The sequence below is a fragment of the Tiliqua scincoides genome, chromosome 1 (assembly GCF_035046505.1).
Source record: "Tiliqua scincoides isolate rTilSci1 chromosome 1, rTilSci1.hap2, whole genome shotgun sequence".
In the NCBI taxonomy this organism is placed as follows: domain Eukaryota; kingdom Metazoa; phylum Chordata; class Lepidosauria; order Squamata; family Scincidae; genus Tiliqua; species Tiliqua scincoides.
This window is the reverse complement of record NC_089821.1, coordinates 265,552,383-265,577,501: the sequence shown is the minus strand read 5'-3', so window position 1 is coordinate 265,577,501 and position 25,119 is coordinate 265,552,383. Positions and strand designations below refer to the sequence as shown.

Genomic DNA, 25,119 nt, shown 5'->3' with positions numbered 1-25,119 from the left:
AAATTAATTCAGCCCCCAACACAGTGTCAGAGAGATGATGTGGCCCTCCTGCCAAAATGTTTGGACACCCCTGATCTAAAATATTAAGGATTAGCAGTAATCAAAATTTATCAAATGACATTTACTGTAAATGTCTCCAGGAGAAAAAAACGGATTGATCACTTTATGAAGAGACCCAATATATAACACATCAACAAATTTTTATCAAAGAGCTGGCAAATATATCTTACAGCTTCGTAAAAAAATAATAGTCTGAATAACGTTATATCTAAATACAAGAAAAATGAGATATAACAATATAGTTTGCTTATAAAATTGGTATACAAATAGAAAATCCAAACTATAAAAGTGTTCATAATTCTTGTTCTTCATTTTATGGCCAGGTTATCAAGTCTATTCCATTTATTAGTATGGCAACTGACAGAGGTTCACACCCTTAAAATCCATTTATAAAGGACTGCTTTTCCTTGCCTCTCCTAAGAAATCATATGCTATTTCAGAGATATCAAAAGCTTTGTGAAGGCTTTCTGACGAAAGCAGAGAGGACAGAATACCATCACTTTCACGGTTTTGCTTCAAGAAGTCAGAGATCATTCGCCAGCGAGTGCCTTCAGACTCCTCTTCTGCCCACTTGTATTCTGGGAGTAACATGGATTGGAGAAGAGGAAAGACAGATTCGTGGTACACCAGGATGAACATGGACTTCAGAAATTCTTGGTCTCTCTAAAGAGAAAGTAAAATAAGTAAAATTATCTGATTCTGCGTATCAAGATTCGATCTATTTTCTGGTGCTGGCACCAGCAGATGGTCTTCTTCAGTGGTTCCCAAACTTCTACAGCAGGGGTGCTCACACTTTTTTGGCTCGAGAGCTACTCTGAAACCCAGCAAGGCCTGGAGATCTACCAGGGGGGAAGGAAGCGTCTGACAGACACCCCCTTTAATGTATGGAGCCCCTGCTGGAGTCTAGTCAGTTTCCTCAGTTTTGTTGCTACATGCCTGAAGAGCAGCTAAAGTGTCAGTTTCAGTGTCAGTTTAGCTAAATATGTCAGTTTCGTCTAGTGACTAGACAAAACTGACATATTAACAGTTTGGAGAGACAGGGCTACACGATCTACTCATTTTGCCTCGCGATCTACCGGTAGATCGCGATCCAACTATTGAGCACCCCTGTTCTACAGGGACAATGGGAACCTAGTAAGTATTTGCAGTGGAGAGGTGATCACAAAACTGGAAGTGGGTTGCAATTGCTACTTTTAGATATTCTGAGGCTTGGGGAGCCCAGCGGAGGCGTATGCAGGCTCCCAGCACTCTGGTGTTGCTACAGGGCCACTCCCTTTAAGGGGGAATGCCCTGCTTCTGATTCCCCTGGTGAGTCATGGCCCACCAGCTTGGGAATCACTGGTCTACTTTATTCAGATACAGCCTAGAAATAACCTATTTACCTCACCTTGGTTCTTTCTACTACATGATCACCTCTGCAGAGTGGAAGCGCTAATCACATTTTTAAATGCTTCCTCACATACAAAAGGTGTATGTAGCAAAACCGCATATCAAAGAAGGAATGGTTATGTCACTGAGGTGTGCATTTTTAGTTTTATTTTATTGTTAATGGAGTCAAGCATTAACAGAACAAGCAAGCAGCAACCATTCTTATAGTATCTAGCAGATGGAAGATGTGCTGTAGCTGGGAAAACACACATTACAATACATTTTAAAACCACAGACTAATTAACTGTACTATATCTGATAAAAACACAACTGTAGTGGGTAATTACACTTATAAACTGACTGGGGTTGGTTTTCATTCATATGCTTAACTATAGGTTAACAAGTCATTTAATAATTACAAATTGGTATCACATCTGCTCTTTACCCAAGAATTACAAATGTGGCTGAAAGAGAAAAAGGCAGGGAGAGTAACACTTGCAATACATCTTCTAGGAACAGAGAAGAAGCTTCTATCTCCAGAAGCCTGTGCAGCCAGCTAGTGTCTGGCAGGGAGCATCTATTTACACAACAAAGGCAATAGATTGGACTGAATGTTGACTTAATGACCTAATTGCACAACAGGGACAAGAAAACATATCCCCATCGTTAAGTGGCACACACCTGTATATTAGACAGTTCTGATTACAGAAAAATCCCTTTACTTCCTTACCTTTTCAGACCTCTTTAATGTGCTTTCCTTCTCTGCCCATGCACTCTAAAAAATAAAGAACAAAGACTCTACATCATGTTGTGTTTTTAAATAGTTTATAGACAGGCACAGAGAGACAAAAAAATTGTGGAGATGCATATGAGAAAAATCACTGAAGGATCACAATAACACAGAGTTGTCCATGTGGGTCTCCAAATCCAGATCTAATGGCAGATACTCAAACACAAAGCAATTGAGAGACACCTGTGCAACCTTTCCCTGAGAGCCACTGCCTTCTTTCCCCAAAGGTTCATATTCATATTCACTTTCATTTCTATTTTGACAGACTCCAAGAGCAGGTGAGCAGGAACACTAAAACTATCTGTGGTGGATCAGACCAAGGATCCATGTGGTCCAGACCTCTGCCTTCAAAGCAGCCAGATGCCCTTGGGAAGCCCATTAGCATGGTAAAATAGAGATGGGTGAACTCCATTACAGCAGAGATGACAAACAGGCCAGCTATGAAAAAAGCACTTTTCAGAAACCAGTGGGAGAATGTTTTAGTCTTTCAGGATACTGCCAAGAGCCCAAAGTCACCATTCTGCAACAAAGGAACTTCAAAGGAAGTCTCTAGTATGAAACTGCTGAATGAGAATTTATTAAGAAGTCTGAATGCATCCAGGAGGCAGTATTTCTTTTACTTTTACAAACTGCAGGCTTTGGGGACTTTCCATCATGCCCCACTTTGACTATTCCTCCCCATTATACTTAACATTCAGCCTGAAGAACCACTCCCAAGAACTGGATATCTGGCTGCCTACCTTTGTGGTATTTTAGTTGTCCTAATAAAGGTACTACCACTTCGGATTCTGCAGTATTACCAATTACTGTGATTGTCATCACTATGTTCATCTCATGCACTTCCTTTTTATATAAATAGCCACAGACTGTGCCTCTTGCATTCCATAGCCCCCAATCCCCACCATTTACTCTCCCCCATACCTAAGCATGTTTAAATGTACAGACATTTGCCACCTGAGGCAACAATTCAGGCAGCTGATGAAGTAGACTCTGGTCCATGAAAGTTTATGCTACTTGCCTGTAAGCTATTTTGTTGTTTCAATTCAGTCTCTAGATTAGCCTGTCTGCATTTTCCTCTGGTAGTGCCATTCCCATGTTCGTGGACACAGGGGGACTTAATCGAAAGCAGGGATGGGCAAACTTTCAACTTTAGGGATCCTGAACCTCTCACACATGTCAAGCTGAACCTGCTGAAATTCTCTCTCCTACACAATTGTTAAAGGTCCAGGATCCCTAAAGTTGAAAGTCTGCCCACCCCTGGTCTAAAGAGATCATATTTGAAGTCCCTACATGCCAGTGGAAATCACTCCTCCCTCAGTGACCACTGAAAAGTCAAACATTTCTGAGCTCCTCTTTCAGCACACCGCACCCTGCCATTGCATTCCAGCCCCTCCTAAACCATCTTTCCAAAGACTTTGGGCACATTCAAAAAACAACATGAAGTTCTATTTCTGTTTGTTTAAGCTTCCAGTATATTTACCAAAGCCTTGCATCATCATAGCAGCAGCCTAAAACAGCAAAAGGACAAAAAGGTATGCAAAGGCATTCAATCCACTCATGCTGGTAATAGTCTTTCATATGAGCTGTCCTATCAGATTAGTGACACAATATATTTCACCCACCCTAAGCGCATCCATAAGATCAGGCTGTTCCATGAGTTTGGGGAAAGTGGCCAAAATTGGATTGCCGATCAAATCTGCATGAAGGGCAGAAAATATATTTGTTAGTTTTGTCAGCTTTATGCTTTGCATAACACAGAAGCAATTTACAGAAGAGTTTAAATATAAAACCCTGCTACAACAAGCTGCTGTGATTCTAAAAAGTTTAAATTGCACTAAATATGCTGGCCGGATCGCTTAGGAACAAGAATGGTGATGCCACTATGGTGGCAAAATATCCAACACCAGCGACATGCAATCAGGGTAGGCAGAGCCTCACCTGACCCAACAAGTACCTTTTGCCTTTCCCAAGCTGCTTCTCTCTGTTGCAGTACACAGTGTGTTTAAAGCACCACACATACACCCCTTTCCTTGCACGAGTTCTCCATAGAGGAGATCCTTTGGGATCCGGCCATCATCCATTCTCACAACATGACCGAGCCAACGCAGGCGTCTTTGTTTCAGCAGTGAATACATGCTAGGGATTCCAGCACGTTCCAGGACTGGTTTGAAGGCCTTAGGAGTGGACCTCAACAGGTGGGAAACCCTGGCCTCTGAGCGGCCCGCTTGGAGGCAGCAGTGCAGCATGGCCTTTCCCAGTTTGAAGAGACACTTGGCCAACAGTCTGAGGCAAAGAGGCAAAGAAGGAAGGCCCATAGCCAGGGAGACAGACCAGGGACAGACTGCACTTGCTCCCGGTGTGGAAAGGATTGTCACTCCCGAATCGGCCTTTTCAGCCACACTAGACGCTGTTCCAGAACCACCATTCAGAGCGCAATACCATAGTCTTTCGAGACTGAAGGTTACCAACATGAACATACACCCCATGGAGGGAACAAGGAGACCTGCCAATCAGCTCAATCACTATGGTGGCTTGCAAGAGACAAAGTAGGCAGGGATTCCTGTGCAACTAGGGAAGCTACTTCCATTTCCCCAGTAAGAAAAAGACAGTAAGAAAAAAGATTTGTGTTATCAGTCTCTGGGGAGAAAGCAGGAAGACTTGCCTCCAGCAGGTTAAGCTGGAATCATGGGTGACTTCCAATAAATTAAAAAAAAAAAAAGCAGGGTTGCTGGCTAGCCAATCAAAAAATAGCAGGTCACCTGCATCAGCAAGCTCCGGGGAGGCAGCTGGAAGAGTTGCTTCTCTTCAGTTAAAAAAAATAGCCCAATGAAAAAAAGTAGGGAGCCTGCGCAGTGGCTGGCTAACTATCAAAAACACCAGGAGCTGCCATTTTCTAGTTGCTTCAGGAGGGCTGTGCTGAGCTCTCCCCAGCTCTGAGTGGTGTGAAGAAGAGGTAAGTTTAAAAAAATAATAATTTATTGAGGGGAGTGGGAGAGAGATTGTGTATTCCAGAGATTGAGCTTATGGGGGAAGAAGGAGGGGGAAGAGTGAATGTGTGCTACCTCCCTGGACTGGATCTCACTGCACATCACTGTCCAACACAATATCTCAAAATACAGAAGTTAAAAAGTATAGCAGCAAAACATGTTTCTACAATATACAGAATTTCTACACCAGGGGCGCTCAGTACGTTGATCGCAATCTACTGGTCGATCGCGAGGCAAAATGAGTCGCAAAATGAGATTGCAGGCTTCTCTCCCGTCCACGCATTCCTGGGAGTGAGCCCCTGGCAGGCTTGTGAGCCCAGGGAGTGAGCCTAGGGAGTGAGCCCAGGGAATGAGCACCTGGCAGGCTCCTCCCTGGGAGAGGAGCCGCTGGCAGGCTTCTCTCCCGTCCACACATCCCTGGGAGTAAGCCCCGTTGACTCTACTGGGGCTGACTTACCTTTCCCCTGTTTTTGCACTGGTATGTATGGAGATCTGCCCCCCCCCCCAACTTCCATCTGTTGGTTCTGTGTGCAAGGGGTTTTGCACTGGTCTTGCTGTGATGTCTATATAGAGATCTTCCCTCCCCCACACCTTTCTCCTGTTTTTGCACTGGTCTGTATAAAGATGTGCTCCCCCCCCCCCCACTTGTATTGGAATCAAGGAAGATCTGGTGAGGAGGTAGATGTGGTGTCAGCAGTGGCCCCTTTAAGGGTAAGGCCTGGGCATCCAGCAGAGTGTGCTGCACAGCTGCAGCCACTTGAAGGCAATAGGGCCCTCAGGGTTATAAGAGCACCTGAGGCAGAAAGGGCTCCACTTATTTATGTGAGTCAGCCTTTTCCTACATGAAGATCATTAAGTCCAAGTACCGTTCCACCATGACTGATGAACATTTGGAAGTGTGCTTGAGGCCGGCTGTCAGCAGCTACTGTCCGGACTATGCATCCTTGGCTGATTCACTTCAGTGCAAGTCATCAAAGTAAACTCAAGTAATTACAAAAAATGTTTATAGTTAATTATGTTGTGTTGTGCAATATTGGCTCATGCGGTTATGCAAGGTACACCAACATACATTGTACACATAAATGTTATATGTTATGATGGCGTGAACATTGTAAAAAAACTCTGGTAGATCTCCGGGTCTTGCTGGGTTTCAAAGTAGCACTCAAGCCAAAAAAGTGTGAGCACCCCTGTTCTACACCATAATCCAATGCATGTTTACTCAGAAGTAAGTCCCACTGTGTTCTATGGGACGTTCTTCCTAATAAATGTGCAGTCTTCATTTAGACAGTAAATTTAGACTGTAGGCCCAGTCCTATGGAGTGTGTGCTGGCTCACCACTGGTGCGCACTGTCGCAAATGTGCCTTAAGGCACGTTTGCAGGCCCTAGCACCTGTGCCAGCCCAGCGCTGGGTAAGCATTGGTGGAGCTCCACAGCTCCACTGCTTGGCGATTGCACAGACTGCCGATCAGCAAAGAGGTAGATGAGGGTGTGGGGGGAGACGGGGAGGAGGCATTCCAGGGTGGGGGAGAGGTGGAGAGAGGGCAAGGAGGAGGCGTTCTGGGGGGAGGGAGTGACACTGAGGCCCTTCATTCTACACCAACCTTTGGGTCGATATAGAATCGAGCAGCACCATTGCGCGGCTACTTGCTTTACCCAGGAGAAGGGGACTTTTGTCCCCGGGAAGAGGAGGCAGCAGCTGCCTGGAGCATGCTGGATGCGGCAGCAGCCATTTTCGGCACCACTGTAGCCCTGCGTGCCAGGTAACTCAGGATTGGGCTGTGCGTTAATAACACAGGCCTACAAAACTGAGGGTCAGTAAAAGTTTTTCCAAAACTTTATGGTGGTTTGATATGAATTTGGGGTTTCGATTCAAAAAATGGCATCCATTTTGCCCTATCACGTCTAGTTTTGGAGATACAGTATAGCCTCATTAGTGAATGGTTCAAGCAGCTTCCTCATGAGGAACCCATGGTGTGGGCTTCCTCATGAGGAAGCTGCTTGAACCATTCACTAGAGGCTATGCCGTGTCTCCAAAACTAGACATGATAGGGCAAGACGGATGCCATTTTTGGAATCAGCACCCCAAATATACCTAAGAATTGGTGTAACGTTTAAGGAAGCAAAATGTGTGTTGGCCTGTGTAATATTACTCTGTAAAGAATGGTTACACAGCATTATATGTATGCAATTCTTTTGCATCCAGAAGTCCACAAACAAGATAAGACAGCCAATCTGATGTCTTACTCTTAGCATCTGGTAAAAAGAAGGAAGATAGGTCATTGCTTTGAAAACTGGGGGAAGAAATTGAGAGAAAGGCACCCAATTCTCCATCCATTCAGGTGTCACAAGTATTATTAGTCACCTTTCTATTAAGAACATAAGAACATAAGAACAGCCCCACTGGATCAGGCCATAGGCCCATCTATCTCACAGCGGCCCACCAAATGCCCCAGGGAGCACACCAGATAACAAGAGACCTCATCCTGGTGCTCTCCCCAGGATTCTAATTCAGGAGGATTCTAACCTTCCTCCAAGGATCTTAGGATGGCTGACCTGTATGGCTTTCCCCCAACCCCCGGTTACTATTTTGTCCTCCCAACAATCCTGCAAATTCAGTTAGAGAGAGAGAGAGAGAGAATAGCTCAAGGTCATCCACTAAACTTCACGGCAAACTGTATATATTAAGCTGAAACTCCCCAGTAACCATTAGACCACATTGGCATACAGCTATGACTGGCCCTGATATAGCAACAATTGCAGGCAGCTCAGAGCCAAACATTGGAAACAAGAGTGACCCTCCAGGGCTTGCAGCTTAGAGGTACAAAATGTAGGAGTCTTTGTAGGTTAACAGAGTGTTTTACAAGATAATCCAGTAAATTCTAAAGCACTGGCTTCTATATCTGAGACAGGTGTGTACCCATATCTATAAATATACCCCACTTTATTTAATAAATCCATACCCTGCCTCTCTGTAAAATAACTGAAGCAGTTTGCAACAGATATATAAAATTCATCACATTTAAAATGACAGCAGCAGAAAACAAAACAAAGAAGCCAGATAAAACACCAATAAAATTCTAACACAGCAGCAATAAAAGTTTAAGACATACACACACACAAGCAGCACTGCACCAATATATCAGTATGTATTTTGAACCCAAGACTCAGGGGTCAACCACACCACCAGCAGCATGCTACATAATATACACTACAAACCTGTAAAGAGAGCAAATATTGTCAGATTCTTTGCCAAGGTTAACAGGCATTTTAAGTGACCTGATTGCTACACAAAGGCTGCAACCACTGAATATTTACCTTTGAAAGCTGCAGTCAGTTAAGTGATTTACATACGAAACAAAGAGCCAGAATTCTAGGGATCAAATCTCTGCTTATCCATGAACTCTGTGAAAGCCTCAGAACTAGTACTTTTAAAATTTTTTCCCCTTCAAATTTTATCTAAGCTTCTTTCTTCACCAGCCATAAGTGGACTGCATCCTTTTATTAGGGTAAGGTACTGACTGGACTGAATATTGGCTCCAGCTGTGGGATGAATTCACTGCACAGTACAGCTAATTGTGCAGCAAAGCAGTCACTGAATCCCTCCATCATGCTTCCAGGTCAAGTTTAACCACAATATCTTGTGCTCCACTGTCATCACTCTGTGACTGCTAGTGACTGGGTTTCAACAAACAATGCTGGACAACACCAAACATCTGAAGGACCTTTTCTGATCCAACGAGAGATTTCTTATGTTCTTAATCAAGAGTGGATGCTGATGATCATATCAGTGATGCTAAGAAATACTCCATATGAACTGATTCACTTTTTATTTTAACACCCTTTTTCTTTGCCACAATAGAAAATATACATACACATAAAAATCTAACACACAATGATGGACCATCTAATAATGGATTCTACTAAGAGGATAAAAGAAGTTGAACCAAGGCTGAAGTCAGTCCACCATCTGCTTTAAAGGAGTTGGAAGAAAGTGGGTTGAATCCAGACTTAAGTTCACTTAACAGAATGAGACCTTTCTGTGGGGCCCTCCCACTACTGCTGATCCTCCCAAAACAACATTCCTGGGGCTCAGGGAACCCTCAGGAATAGCTTGGAATGAAGTGCAGAGGGAAATTGCAGAAACATGGCACAAGTATTTTCTGCAAGTGGAGAATTGTGTGGAAGGCACCTGTGCCTGGTTTCTGGGGATTCAACCCGTCCCCTGCAACCCTGGCATGTCCAGTACCATTTCCAAGGAGCTCCTAAAACTTGAGAGTGGGCTTTTCAGGAGAAAGTGCGGAGACCCCTGGCACTCCAGCCACTGCATCAGCAAACATCTACAAAAAAGCCAGTGTCAGGGGGTGGCTGCTCTTGATTCCAGAAACATCTCTGTGCATGACCAAGTGCAGAAAGCACCTCCTACTTTTCTCAGACCATCACATTTACCTGCATGTTGCATGTTCAGTCTGTCCCTGAGGAGCACATCACCAAGAATCTGACGATAAAACAGCAGGAGATGCATGTAGCACATACTGCCAATTAATACTTCTGGAAGCAGACTGGTAAAGAGTGTAACAAAAGAGGAGAGTCAGTAAAACGTACTTCTGAAATATTTTAGCAAATCCTAACAGGCCAGATTTCTGAATACAGAAGTATAACGTGCACTGCATTCTAATCAGGCATAAGCTTACTGCTCTCATTTCCTTGGCTATTAAAAATTCTGGCGGCATTAAAGACCCAAAAAGCTGACAGGTAAGCAGAACTGTTAACTTGGATGTTTCCAGAATGCATTCTGAATCAAGCCCTAACCAAGAAATATTGGGCATTCCATTTTTCTGGGCCTCACAGTGTGAAGTATTAAGGATCCCAACACTATGGGGGACATGAACTTCACTTTCCAGACTTGCTTTTCTGTAAAATCATCCCAATCTCCCTAGACAGATTTCTATGCCTGCAACCATCAAGCTCTATATAACTGCACATTTCATTGCAGAGAGAGGTGTTCCCCTCATAATAAGTCATATTTACATTCTCATTCTGTTCCATGGGTCAAATAACATATAAGGCTATATGGCTGGCGCAAACACAGGCTTTTATCCATATATCTGTCCTGCCCATATATATTGCTAGGGCAAAAAGGTCTTTTTTTTAACATGAAAAAGTGGGGCAACAGAAAGGTTCCCTCCCTTTGCCTTACCTCCATGTGCTCCTTTGCTTTAAACAGTTACTCCCACCCTGCCTTGCTTGTTGTATTGGGGCCAAGCTGGAAAATAACCACTTAAAGCTATGACACACAGCAAAGTAAAGCAGATGAGAAGGCTCAATTTTGTCCCCCACGCACTCCTTTTCATGTACATAACAGACCTCACCACCCCTGCTTTACAAGGGCAAATATGTGACCAGCTGCCCCACTGCAGCCAATTAAAGGACCCAACATGGTGTTGTGGTTACAGTGTCTAGGGACCGGGAGACCCAGGCTCAAATGTGGGAAGCTCGCAGGCTGACCAGGGCAGCTATCACTTCTTAACCCTCCTTGCAGAGTAGTAGTTGGGCTAAACTGAGGGGGCAGGAGAATGTGGAGAACCACTTACACCATTTTTGCACTTTGGAAGAAGGCTAGCAGAGAAATGTAACTAAACATCTAAGTTTGGTACTAAATTAGCAGACAGGAAAAAATCTTAGAGGGGAAAACCGAACAGAAACCATTCTGTCTGATAAACAAGGTTCTACTTTGCATTCTATATGCCCATATGTAAACACATGAATTTGCCATAAAGCTGGTATACTGACTCACCTACCTCAGCACTGTCTATGCTGCCTGGAAGCAGTTTTCCAGGGTTTCAGACAGATTACTTCCCATTCTTACACCTGCCAGGGATTGAACTGGGGCCTTCAGCATGCAGCAGGTATTCTGCCATAGAGCTACACTTTTCTCATGCACTCCATGGAAGGGACTTCTTACATTTCCTGAGCACATGCCAATGCATCCGTTCTACTACTCCTTTCCCAATTCATTCCTCTCTGGTTTATCCCTACACGTTCTCCTTTAAAATAATCCCCATCATCCACTCTTAATCCCCCACATTTCTTGCCCAGTTCTGTTTCTCTGCCTTCCACTATAGGCTGATTCTCAAGCTACTTTGAAAAAGGGGTGCATTTTTCAGACACATGAAAATGTAGTTGCCCTCCCAGAACCATGCAAAATACATGTAGAGGAAAGGTGTACACTAGGCCAGATTCCAAAACCAGTGCCTGGCATTAATTCTTGCTGAAATAGAAACGTTGCCCGTTTGACAGAACAATTTCATGCACCACCAGGCAAAGATACCACTCCCTAGAAAGCAGTCGTATCTTTTAATAGCATTCACAGCCTAGCAGACAGTTGCTGTTAAAATAAACATCAAATAGCAGTATGGATACTAGGAATGGAGTAATGTGGTGCAGCACTTAGCTCTTTACTGCAACTGCCTAAGGACTCTCTCTGTGCCCACAGCATTTGAACAATGGTTACAAAGTATCTTGGGCCCCACTAGGGGAAGTGGGGAGGAAGCAATGGACGGGTGACATGGTAGACCAGCCCTTCTTGTTTGGTAATAAGGTAGGAAGCAGCCCCAAAGGCGCATTCACTTCCTATATTCTCTTTGGAGGTCCTCATGCTAACGTTTGATGAGTCCACACCATAGCTGACCCTAAATTGCCCCCATAATATCTCATCCAAATCAAGTTCTGCAGATTTTTGTGTAGAACATGAACCAAATGATTGATAGTCAATATCAGTATTTAACACTGACATTTAATAGCAGCCTAAGAGAAAGAAGATTGTATTTTGTACACAATGTAAAAAATATATATATACCACCAATTTTGCTCACTTACTTCAGTATGACTTTAGACTGAGTATTTAATGACCTCAGTTTCACAAGAAGTTGAGGCTGTTTCCTCAGCGTTACAATATGCTGAAAAACCCCACTGTTGGCTTTAGTAAAAGAAATAACACATCATTAAGCATATTGATATTACAGTGATCACTAAGGCATCTTTATATATTCCCAAATAAATCCTTCATTCATTTTTTCCAGCACCTTTTCAGCTTCTAAGTTTACAAGTATTTCAAAATTTTACCCCAATGTTATTCTCCATTAAGCAAATTCTGTCCTACTTGTTAAGTAGTGCACTTTGGTTCCAATTGCATGCCTACTTACTCCCATACTCCCTCCTACACACAGAATTGCTTTGCTTCTCATAGTTGGACACTACAATTTCTTAAAACATTTACTTGGCCTTCGTCTCCTCTCCTGACAAAATTCTTTACAACTGACAATTACTGCAAGTTTCTCTCTATACTCAAATGACCTTTTCTAAACAATCATCACTTATTAAAAGATATTTGACATTCCCTATCCATAGAAGCTTTCATTGTTAGACTATACGTCACTAGCAAGGATTGATGCATTTTGCTCATATTTTAAGTTTTTACTTAGGTACCAAGGCATATCTGAAGGCAACGGTGCTACAAATTTGCTCAGTCAGGGTCTGGTCAGTGTCTGGATCAGAGACAACTTGAGAACTCTACGTATACCACCCATGATGGAAGAAAGGAGCAATATGAATAAAAAACTTAGCACAACATTAGAATGGCTTCCATAAACAATAAAACATGCATAGGTTTACATTCATTTTTAGATAAGAAATGAGATATGCTATACCTCTTCTTGAAATTGATGGGTCTACCTCAACCCCTTTTTCATAGGGAGTTCCACCATTCAAAAGCAGCTCATATGTTCTGTAAAATATATAAATATATGCACTTTTATGACAATTCACAGTGGGGTGAAAAAAATCAACAAAATTATATTCTTTATTTCTGAAATGATAAAAAGATAATTAATTAATTAATCTGGGTTAACCCTCTTCTGAATTACCTTATAATTTAAATTTGAAAAAAAATAATGTCTTGGTGCACATTTTTCTTAGCATAAAAATCTACTCGTCGGTACATAAAAAAGGATTACTTAGAAAATTTTATATGCATGTGGCAGAGAAAGGGAGAAGACAGGCTGACCAAGGGCACTAGTACCTTGTGGTTAACAAGCACAAACCTCTTCCTGTTTTCTGCTTTCCCCTTTGGTGGACCAGCAGCTGAAAAAGAGGGGAGGAACCTTGGTAGTTTGTATCTGCCACCACCATCCCAGGTTACACCTTCTGTGTTTTGTCATGTGCCATGTACAGTGACAGCATTAAACAAACAGTAATGACAACTGTAGGAACTTGGGCAAACTCTGGCAAATATATATACTTTGTCAGCCTGTGAACCAAATGATTATAATATGTATAAATCCACCCAGACAGATATCATAAACTGCCAGACAACAAATGAAAAAATATTTATTAAGTGCTGACTTATAAAAGATGATGCAAAATAGACCCATCAATCCAGGCAAGCCCAAGATGACAGAATTGTAATTACTAGTCATCCTTCATAAGTCAGTATCCAGCAAATAATTTCTCAGATATTATCTGACAGTTTTGTTACATTTATATGAATGGATATGTACATACCATCGTAGTCTGGGAATGCTGTTCGCGTTTCTATGTTTTTGAAGACTGATGCACCCCATGGTGCATCGCATGCTCCTTTTGAAACTCTCCTACACTTCAAAAGTAGCAAGTAGCTTACTTGTGCAGCATGAGGGGCTGCAGTTTGAGAAATTCCAGTTCAAAGTCTAACAGGGGAGTGGCACTATTTGCATGGCTTTCTGGATCATGGGCCAAACTATCAAGTCCATCAGGCAAATACCTGAAGGCCTTCTGAGACTAAAAACAGACCCTGGCTGTATTCATAAATGTCATTTAAGGCAGGACTCGCTAGCGCTACATTTACTCCTGAATTCTACTGTAAGCAGTTCAAGAGAAGGCATCAAAAGGGATACAAAGATGAGGCCAGCTGGGCTTTCCTAGGGAAGGTGTTCCATAAAATACACAAGTGATTTAACATGATTTTCTGTACAGCAGTGATAAATGTGAATCACTCAGAAAATCCACATAATGTCATACTGGTATTCTGAACTTAGAGATAAATGTGAACGAAATGTTTTGCCCGTATGCTCTGTACCTGCCTGTTCCTGCCAAATTTCAACAGTAGATTTAAGAGAAACAATCTGAAATGTGGACCAGTCATCAAACAGCAGCTGCAACTTGCACTTCAGGTTGCAAGCAGGAAGGGGGAAAAAAACCTTCACAACTGCTAATCAATTTCACAAGCAGATTATGCAGCACCACAAGCTTTCACAGTCTCTGGAAATGGCATTAGCTCAGGACACAAGAACTTCAGCAGAGACAAATCTGCTAATCTAAAGTTGCGCATGTAGGTACAAAATGTCAAAAACACAGGTACACGAGGGGGGAGACCTGGCTCAGCCAGCGCACACGTAAAATGTATCTAGATCAGTGGTTCCCAAACTGTCCATTGGGACCCAATGGTGAGTCACAATCTGATTTTTGGTGGGTTGTCAAAGGTGATGGAAAGATCAAATAACTAAATGCCTCAAGCCCCGAGGCTGTTCAAAAATCAGATACTGTAGCTGCTAATGACCCTAACAAAGAGCACAGCTCCTGCAGTTACACACATGTGTAAATATAGGCTGAAAAGTGTTTGAGAGTCTTTTTCTAGTTATTACTACTTATAAACAAATAAAATAGTTCTTTCTAGAACTCCTTTTTTAAAGTCTGGTAAAACCAAGTGGATCCTGATAGAGAGTCATATAAAAAAGTGGGTCCCAGTGCTAAAAAGTTTGGCAAGCACAGATCTAGGTATCTAACAGTACAATCCTATGCATGCCTACTCAGAAATAAACCCCACTGAATTCAAAGGAACTTACAGCCCAATCCTGGGCTGCCCAGCACACGGGGCTGCAGCAGTGCCAAAAACTGGCTGCTGCAGCATCATGAATGCAACCTGGGTAGCACCAGCAGCTCCACCAGTCCTGCCTCTCTCTCGACCTGCTCCCTCCCCCATCATGTCTCCTCCCCCCTCTCTCCGCCACCCCCCACCCCGGAACACCTGCTCCCCACCTGGCGGTCCACAGGACTGCGGAGCGGTGGAGCAGCAGCGGTCCACCAGCGCTAACCCAGTGCCAACCAGCTGAACTGCTGCTGAGGGTTGCAGATGTGCCTTATGGCACATTTGTGGCAGGGCCCAATCCTATCCTATTTGTCAGTTCTGGCACAGCCATGCCAATGGGACATGTGCTGTATCCTGCAGTAGGGAGACAGTCATGAAGCAGACATGAAGGCCTCTTCAAGGTAAGGAAAGGTTTGTTTCCTTAGCTGCATCCAGCTGCATCAGGTTGGAAAGTTGGATAGGATTCAGCCCTTAGTCCAGGTAAGTGTGTATACCAGTGCTGCCCCACTAGATGAGAAACTGAACACGAGCTAGCAGTGTGATGCAGGTGCCAAAAAAAGAAGCTAATGCAGCACCGGATTGCATTAACAGAGGCATAAAACCCAGATCACAAGATGTGATATCACATCTTGTCACATGTGATCTCAGATGTCAGATGTGATATCACATCTTGTGATGTGATAGAGTGGAATCACTCTATTATGGACTATTCCAACCTCACTTTGAACACTGAGCCCAATTAAAAGCACCACATTTTAAAAAGGACATTGGCAAGCTGGAACTGATTCAAAAGAGGGCAACCTACATGGTGAGAGGACTGGAAACCAAGTCCTAGGAGAACCGCATAAACAACCTGGGCATGTTTAGTCTGGAGAAGTGAAGAATAAGGGGAGATATGATAACAGTCTTCAAGTTTCTAAACAGCTATCACACAGAAAAAAGGGAGGTTCTTGAATCCAAGTCAATAAACCCAGTGCCTGGAAAAGGAAATATCTTTGCCACAGAAATGCAGTGTTGAGGCAAGACATCTAGTTGTGGAATGTTAAAATGGGCAACGTGCACATCAAAAACTCTCCACGTAGAAAAACTCTATAAGTGACCTACCTCATACAGTTGGCTAGCATATTAAAGGTTTTTAAGCAACTTACAAATTCAAAGTGCTACAAAAGAATAGTACAGGACCATCAGTAGGCAGACAATACACTTTTTTTTTTACTCAGCCAAGCCAGGGCACCGCAGACACACGAGCATACGTCTATTTCACAGATGGCAGGTTTTGAGCCTAAATTCATGGAATTTTCTATGACCCTCAGATAAGTCAGGCTGGGGTTAAACTTAGGGAAGTGTCTGACTATAATTTTGTCTGATTTTACCCTAGGCCAGATCCTGAAAATAACTGATAGTAAATAATACTACCAGTAATTGTTACCTAAGAACTGTATAGTCTCTAATTTATTAAAAATATAACAAACAATCATAAGATACATTTTTATTCTTTTTAAATTCTTGTCTTCGAACTTTTTTGTAAACACTATCAGAGTAAGTGCACTGTAAACAACATACTGGTAGACCAATTAATCAAATCCTTCTTTAAGGTGCCTGGTGTGTTAAGCAATAGGTTCTACATACAAACAGGGTGACCAGATACAATGGAGGACAGAGTACCTATGCCTTTAACCATTGTATAGAAGAGGGAATTTTGTCAGGTACAACTTATTAAAGCCTTTCATGTTAAGCTGCACCTGCCAAATGCCCTCTTCCACACAATGGTTAAAGGTAGAGGCACTATGTTCTCCACTGTATCTGGTCACCCTGCATACAACATATAATACATAACTGCAAGTATGCAATCCAATTCACAGTGGAAAGACACGCAACAAGGAATGAGCATAAACAAGTGCAGCTACACAAAACTGCAACCCTATTTACTCTGAAGTAGACCCCAGTGCTTTCCATGGGTGTAATTCTTGAGTAATGGTGAACCAAACTGTAGCCTGGGACTTTGTTGCAGATGGAAATGAGGATTACATCCTGGTGTTTAAAAAACAGACCTCTGTCAAACATTTGTAAAACGGAACAAGGGTGCAGTAGGGTCAGATGTGATCCTGCTAAGGAGAATGAGGCAGTGGCGTAGCTAGGGGTGCAGGGGATAGCAGGTGCACTGGGCTACAGGATGGGTGGGGGCAACAATGTGGCTGAGGGGGCAACAACTTGCAGGCAACAGCACCTGTGCGCAACAATAGGGCTGCTGCCAGCAGCCCTGCCAGTGCCAGGCACTCCAGATGGAGGAGGGGCAACAGTCATGGAGAGGGGCGAAACTGCTCCTCGGAGTCTTCCTTTCATGCACCTGCCAGCTTTCATTCCCTCCGTGATTTCCTCCACCTGTCCTGCTCAACATGCTGCCCTCTGAAGCCCTGTTTGGCTTAAATAGCAAGAGAGGCACATGGGGAGCGGAGCGTGTCAGTGCTTGTTTGTGTTTGTGCTTGTAGAGAGGGAGGGAGGAAGGAAGGAAGGGAGTGTGTTGGTGGGGGGGGGGCTGTTGGATGCTGATCAGGACACTGGGTGTGGGTGTGTGTGTGAGAGATGGAGCCCTCAACAGGCAGGCATAGCCCCCAGAGACTCCTGTGGCGTCCAGCCTGGACTGAGGAGGGGGTTCCCCTTGTGCAGCGGGACCAGTTGTTCACCACTCCCCTGCACCGCCTACTCTACTCTGCTCGTCACAGTCCTCTCTCTACTTGCCAACTCCCTTATCTTCCTCTCTCCTCCTGGCAAGGCTGAAGCAGCCCAATTGTCTCCACAATCTAAGCCAGTAGGGCTTGCTCCTGAGTAGACATGCAGGAGATTGGGCTCTGAGGCTGCAACCCTATCCACACTATCCTGGGAGTAAGCCCCATTGACTAGACTGGGCTTGCTTCCAAGTAGACAGGCAGAGGATTGGGCTCTGAGTTGGCTGATTGTGATAGATTACCTGCGCATGTGCAGGAACCTGAAGTGGGTCATAAGCAAGGCACAGCAACCTGGGAGGCAAGTTGCAGCAGGAGCACTGAGCAGCAGGTGGTTTGGCCTCATCATTTATTCACATAATTCCTCAATTCCACTTCCTAAAGGTAAGCTGCTGGCTCTTATGATTGTCTCCAGTCCCCTCCTGCACATCTCAAACTGTGTAAGGCTACAATCCTACCTTACTTCACTTACCAGGGAGTAAGCCCCATTGAACACAATGGGACTTGCATTTGAGTAGACATGAATAGATTGCGCTGTAAAAGTGCAATAAGTACTTTCAACAAGTGTTGCCATTTTAAAATATTAGCTAACATTTCTCACTCACTTTAACAAATAAAAAGACCCAATGTAATTAATTAAATTTGATGTCATTTCCGGGAGGGGCATACAGAATTTTTTTTGCATCGGGCAGCAACTTGGTTAGCTACGCCACTGGAATGAGGCACACACTTGATTTAAATGGAAGCCTTAATATTCAGTGAAAATGTTAACTTTGGCTGCAGGCAGGGTGACCAGATACAATTGAGGACAGAGTGCCTATACTTTTAACCACTGTATAGAAGAGGGAACTTTGGCAGGTGCAGCTCAACATGGAAGGGTTTTAAAAGGTGAGTATCTCCCTTATAGGTGAGTATCTGCAATAAGTCTTTACTCAACACTGATGGAATAACAGGAACAACTGATCAAGTAGTCATACAAAAAGTCGACAGGAAAGTTGGTTTGTTGGTGGTTTTTTCCCCCCCCCTTTAAAGAAAATCTTCAAGGTTGATTTATTTTCAAACCACATTTGAAACAGACCAAGGAGTGAGATTCGTCTGACTGGTTTAACACTCTCAGAAATTGTGAAGAGGCTGCATACTAATCAAATGACATCATGTTTCAGTATTAAACCCAGACAACCCAGCTTATGAATGCTGTAGGAATGAATATCAAATCCAGCTCAAGGATGGCAAAACAGTAAATCTCCAGAACTTCCTTGAGTTGAACACCTGGAATGCAGAAACTAAAGAATGTGTGGGTGGCAAAATGTAGTCAATTGACATTAGTCAGTTTTGGTCCTGCCTTGCTTTTTCAGAAAAGGTGTTGTTTTGCGTGAGCTTTAAAAATCACATCAGGTCAGTTAGAGTTGTTTTTAACGTTTTTGGGGAAGAGGAAAGAAGAATACACACTAATTAATAAACTGCCTTGTGTGCCTCTTTTGACAGACAGGGAAAGGTACACATTTACATTTTTAAAAAACAGTATGAGTCGGACAGAAAATTTTAGGGCTCAGTCTACATTTCCATCAAGTGTTTCCAACTCCCCATAGTTAATAGCAACAAAAAAGCCTCACCCCTGTCCCAAATTAGACTGTTAAAACCAAAAGAGTTTGAAAGGGGAAACCATGAGTGGTTTTCATGTGAGCTTAGTTCTGTTACAGAAAAAAAAACTGTGGATCAAGCATGTGCTTATGTGAAGTATGTGATCCTCCATCCTAGGACTGCCCCTAAATCAAGCCACTATTTTATACCCCCCACTCCAGCTGGTGGACCTCGGGGCTTTATTGGGAAACAAAGTACACTCCACAAGTTTAAAGTCTAGTAGTTTGCTCCTGGAAGGCATTTAGTGACTGCATATTTAAGGCTGCAATCGTATGTCTGATTTTTGTAAATCAGTCCCATTCAATTCAGTAAATAAACAAATGTTTAAACTGAAAGAGATGTAATTTTAAATAATCTATTAAAAACTTATAGTCTAGCCAAAACTTAAAGGACCACCTTCTCCTATCACTCTGACAAATATCAGAAATTCTGCTAGATTTCCTCCCAATCAGAGATGGAGTAATGTAGAGACAAAAAGGCAGAATCTTTTCAGTAGTGGCCCCAATGCTTTGGAATACCCACCTCAGAAAAGATCTGATAGCCTAGACATTTTATATATTTTGTTGACTTGCTGAGACCTGAGTTTTTCATGAAACCTTTGGGTAACATTGAAAACTGGTTGAGGCATGTGTCCTAGTGATTTTAGTGATTTTCCTGTTAGCTGTTTTACTCTATTATTTTATGGATGTTGGTTCTTTTCAAATGTATTGTTAGCTGCTTTGAGTTCTGTCAGAGGAAAAGGAGACAGTATTTTAAATAAATAAATCTCACTGATTTTTTGAGTCTACAGCAGGCCAAGTCAATAATGTGACCTGCTTTAATTTTCTTTTTATCTTGGTTGAATTTTTGCTTCCTCCCCCCCCCCCAAAGAACTTACTTGGAGGAAACTGGAAGTCCACTGGGATCAAAAAGTTTTAGAAATGTCCAGCCACAACTCAATTCTCCTTTTTCACCTGTTGACTAGAAAATACGATGAATAAATGGAGATATTCAGATTGCTGCAAAGTCTAATAACTGAGTGCAATTCAACTCTTGGTCCCCACTTAACTACTAAAGAGATCATGGTGCAGCAACAATATGCTGCCTCTTCCCACCATCTAAGGAATACCCAGCACATGCTTAACTTTCAGAACTAGGGAGTTTTAGGGCCTGATCCTATTGCTGGGCAGTAATGATAGCTGCTACGATGTTCCAGCAACTGCCATCACAAAAGTGCCATAAGGTACCTCTGCACCAGCAGAGAGGATGTGGCACCGAGGCCAGCGTCAGCTGGCGCTGGGCCTCAGTGCTGGGACAACACTTCCACCAAGCAGCCTGTGTTGAGTGCTACCACCAGCAAGCAGCAAGGCTTTTCAGGGTGGGGGAGGGAAGGGGAAAGTAGAACTAAGGGTGGCGCAAGGGGAGGATAGGTCCCAGGAGGGGGATGGGGACAGCAGCAGACTCTGCCACCGAATCCTATGCCCCCTCCTGAACCTGGAAGCCCAACACAGGCCTCCTTGGTTCATTGCCAGCTCAAGAGCTGGCACAGGTTTGAGGAGAACCATTGGGCCTGCTGAGACTCTACCTGGAGTAAGGGAACAAACATTTCCTTACTGAATGGGATAACAGCAGCAGCCATTTCAGCACCACTGTACTACTGGGCACCAGGGTAGCTTAGGATTGGGCTGCCCATCATACAAATAGATATGCCTAAAGCAGTGGTTCCCAAACTGATGGGGTCACAACCCATCAGCTAGGGAAGCACTTAGGTCTATCCCCTTAAGGTGCGGGGGCAAAGGGACTGCAGCAACATGATCCCCAAGATCATGCTGCTGCTGGGAAAAAAGAGGGGTTTCTGGCTCACCTGAAGTCAGAGACGGGGCCTGGGGAGCCCTGTGGGTACCTCTGGAGGGCTCCTCAAGCCTGGAAAATAAAGAAAATAGCAAACAGAAGTCACTTTTGCAATAGGAAAATGGAAGTGATTTCCGATTGTAATTTTCTTTATTTTCCAGGCTTGGGGGGCCCTGCAAAGGTGTCTGCAGGGCTCCCTGGACCCTGTTGCTGACTTCAGGTGAGCCAGAACCCCCCGCTGTCTCCAGCAATAGCGCAATACTGGAGATCATGTTGCTGCAATCCCCCAGCCCCTGCAAGCACTTAGGTGCTTCCCTCCTCCTAAGGAGGACTTTGCAAACCACTGGCCTAGAGAGAGATGACTACTGTACAGGCTACTGATATTACCAAGGCAATCAACCTTGCATAGGCTTGCTTTATACCACTGCAATCCTGAGCAACTGAGCATTTCTACATATTGCTGAGCAGGGAATCAGGTTTAGGGCCTTATAAAACAATACTAGGTAAAGAAACAATTCAAGAATTCTTTGGTATTTCCTATACTTTTCATAATCATTTTCATTTTTGAATTATCAATTTGATTTATTAATTTTTTTGTACATCAATGACAATTTTTTAGTACTTTTTAATACTAAAAGTGTTTTAAAACTTTTAAATGTCCAAGACTATAACACGTTTGATTATAACACTTCTGATTAAGCTGCCAGATCACTCTACAAGAGGATGGGTAAAAACAAAAATTTAAGACATGAGACTTTCAGTGGAAGTTGACATTCTTTGCATACTGAAACCTACTCATTCTTCATTCCCAGGGCTAGCTCTGTCAAAAAGCCAGTGATACGTTCCCCAGAATCACGCTATTGCCAGGGGCGACAGGGGCTCCATTTTTCTCACTAGCAGCAGCAGCCTGCCAGGGATGTGGAGAGTCCATGGAAGCCTCTACAGGGCTCCCCAAGCCTCACAAAATCTAAAAATAAAGATCACGACCCATTTCCTGTTCTCAATTGCCTGGCAGTGGTGTGATCCAGGGAATCGTATCACTGTATTTCCCCCTCCCCCCTCTTAAAGAGGCAAAGACAGAGCTCCTCAAGCTGGGGCATCGTGGCACCCCAGTTTGAGAATGACTGACATGGACCACCACTGAATGCTAAGTGGTTCGACCACTTAGCCACACTGAGCCATTTTCATGAACTTACATTGCGAATGTAAGTAATTCCGAGTTCAAATAATAGACCAATATCTGAAGATGGGGAATTGGATCGAACAAAACAATCACCATCAAGCAAACATGGTAAGATGCCAGTGACCTACAAAATTAGAAAAGAATAACAAACAGATGCAAGCATTGGATTTCAAAAGTCTTTTAGGAGATCTTTAAGAATAATGGTATCATTCTCTTTGGTTTTCTTCTGATAGGAAATAAAGACATGTAAACATCAACAATCAGCATATTTTCATGCTACCCAGCTGGTTGTATAAATGTTAACTCGCTTTTTAACGTTAAGCATTCACGAAACTACATGACAAGATGGACATGATACTTTATATAGTATGCAATACAAAGATGTACCCACCATCCATCAATGAATACCACTTTGTAATGACTGATTTGCCTGTTTCCGGCTTCTTTGCCTTGAGCTTCCCTCTTCAGTTAATTTTGCCAACCACATTCAAGACCTTCTACCCCCATTGACAAAGGCTGGCATTGTTGACTAAAGCTGGCTTTCTTGTTCATATAGCTAATATAGGTAAGTTTTTGTTGTTTCAAAAGAAAGGGGAAAGTGCAATATAAAATAGGAGATAAATAGTTCAGAGGCAAAACAAGTAGGAGCCAGTGCCAGTTTAGCATATACTCATGTCTGAATTACTCAGTCCAGGATTGAAGAGCTATCTGCAAATACACCCAGAAATTTAAAATATGACAATGGTTTAGGAGCCTCCACTGTAGCAGCTCAAAATAAATAAAAAAAAACTGAAGTCCTACTTAAGGTAAGAGTCATATAAAAATAGGAACAGAACAGTCCCTTTTTAAGGAGTCATCTGCAGACTGATACTCAAATTATATATTTCCCCTTATGTATCAATTATGTGGTATTTAAACTGATGCATAAGGAAAAATATATTATTTGAGTATCAGTCTGCAGATGACTCCTTAAAAAGGGACTCTCTTCCCTTCTTTTCTATAAGACACTTAGTATCAATTCAAAGGAAAGATCGCCACCTACCGAAGAATCCATGCTACTCAAACCCTTAGGTTTATATAGAGCTCACTATTTATTATTTAGGGCCAAACTGGACAAGGAGACCCAAAAAATGTGACTGGATCTCCTAATTTCTTAATAAACAAAACAAAAGCTACTATAGAAAGGAGTCCAAATTTAATCAGAGCCAAGTCTCTAGCAGACAGAATACGAACCCAATTAAAGTCATTTTCTTGATCTAAATTCCACTGCAACCCCCTGTTATTCACCCTTTTCTTTTTCTTTTTCTTTTTGCCTTAGTGAGGCTTGGGGTGCAGGTGATTTAGACCAGAAAAATTAATGCAGAGGAAAGGGCTTAGCCTCCATCCCCCAGTGTCATGGCCCCAATCCAATTCATGCTTCTTTCCCCCTTCCTCAGTTATGTTGTTTTGGGGGGCAAAAACAAGGAGCCAGTGCCAGTTTAGCATATATTTGTGTTAAAATATGACAATGGTTTAGAAGCATCCAGTGTAGCAGATCAAAGTAAAAAACTGAAGCCCTATTGAAGTTCTGTCTTTCACTGGAAGATCATTATTTTCCCAGCTCTTGCCTAGTTTGGCTCTCAGTTAGAAAGGTTTGGTCAATACAACCTGAAGCGGAGCTACTTCACGTCATACAATACCACAGCATTTAGGTTTACTGACCTTGACCACTGAGACAAGGCAATACATGTTTCTTTTTGCCATGGTTCCCATACTATGAACAAGTAATGTTTAACCCTCACTTTTGTCTCAAATAACTCTGTCCTTTCTCCAGTTAATTTTTCAAACTGCCACCTGGAATACCTGCAGGATGCTTCCTTGCTCACTTCCTGCAAATTACTTCTCAAAACTTATCTTTTCCACCAAGCCTTTGGCAGCATGTTTTAGTCCCCATTCCATACTGCTAAGCAGATGCCACTGAAACAGTTTATTCCAGCAGTTCTCAAAGTGGAGGGTCACGACCCACCAGTTCCTGTAAAGGTTCCTCCATCCCTTTAAGGGGTGGGGGAAAGGGAGAGGGAGGGAAGTAATCCCCAGGATAGCATCCCTATGGGGGGCGAAGGCAGGGTGTTTTCACTTTTATGTAGGTAGGCTACAGCAGGCTGCAGCAGATGTGGGGAGCCATGTGCACCCCAAGGCTTGGAATCTTCAGAAAAAGCGGGCTCAAAGCAATTTCTTTTGCAGGAGCACTTTGCACCCACTTTTACTGAATGTTGCAAGCCTCGGGGAGACCTATGGAGGGCTGTGCAGGGCTCCCCGCATATCCTGCAACCTCAAGTAGCCCTACCTACATAAAAATAGAAAGCACCCCAATTTGCTCCCCCTTAGCAACGTAATCCTGAGGATTGCATCACTTCCCTAGCTACTCCCCCACAAAGACTTACTGAGGGAGTAAAGCTCCCTCAAAGTTTGAGAAACACTGGTTTATTCTCATCTGTTTTTTCCAGCCTCAATCTCCTTTCCACCCTCTGTTGACTACCTTGAGTCAAAATTTAGACTGTAAGCCCTTTAAGGCACAGACCTGCCTTTTCATTCTATCTTAAGTGCCATGTGCATTGGTGGTGCTATCCAAATAATAAATAATAATAATAATGAA

The 25,119-nt window shown here is 43.1% G+C and overlaps 1 protein-coding gene across 1 annotated transcript in view; it reads right to left on the bottom strand.

Annotated features, from left to right (window-relative positions):
• Positions 1 to 238: 238 nt before the first annotated feature.
• The window catches only part of NPHP1 (nephrocystin 1), a 41,839-nt gene continuing 16,958 nt past the window's right edge, over positions 239 to 25,119 (bottom strand). Inside the window, exons 13-20 of the mRNA XM_066611858.1 lie at positions 22,498 to 22,608; positions 20,349 to 20,431; positions 12,913 to 12,989; positions 12,083 to 12,182; positions 9,653 to 9,765; positions 3,841 to 3,914; positions 2,159 to 2,203; positions 239 to 723 (exon numbers count right to left, since the gene is read on the bottom strand). Coding sequence (XP_066467955.1) covers positions 448 to 723; positions 2,159 to 2,203; positions 3,841 to 3,914; positions 9,653 to 9,765; positions 12,083 to 12,182; positions 12,913 to 12,989; positions 20,349 to 20,431; positions 22,498 to 22,608 — 879 coding nt within the window. The 3' untranslated portion in view covers positions 239 to 447. The remainder of the gene's footprint in view (positions 724 to 2,158; positions 2,204 to 3,840; positions 3,915 to 9,652; positions 9,766 to 12,082; positions 12,183 to 12,912; positions 12,990 to 20,348; positions 20,432 to 22,497; positions 22,609 to 25,119) is intronic.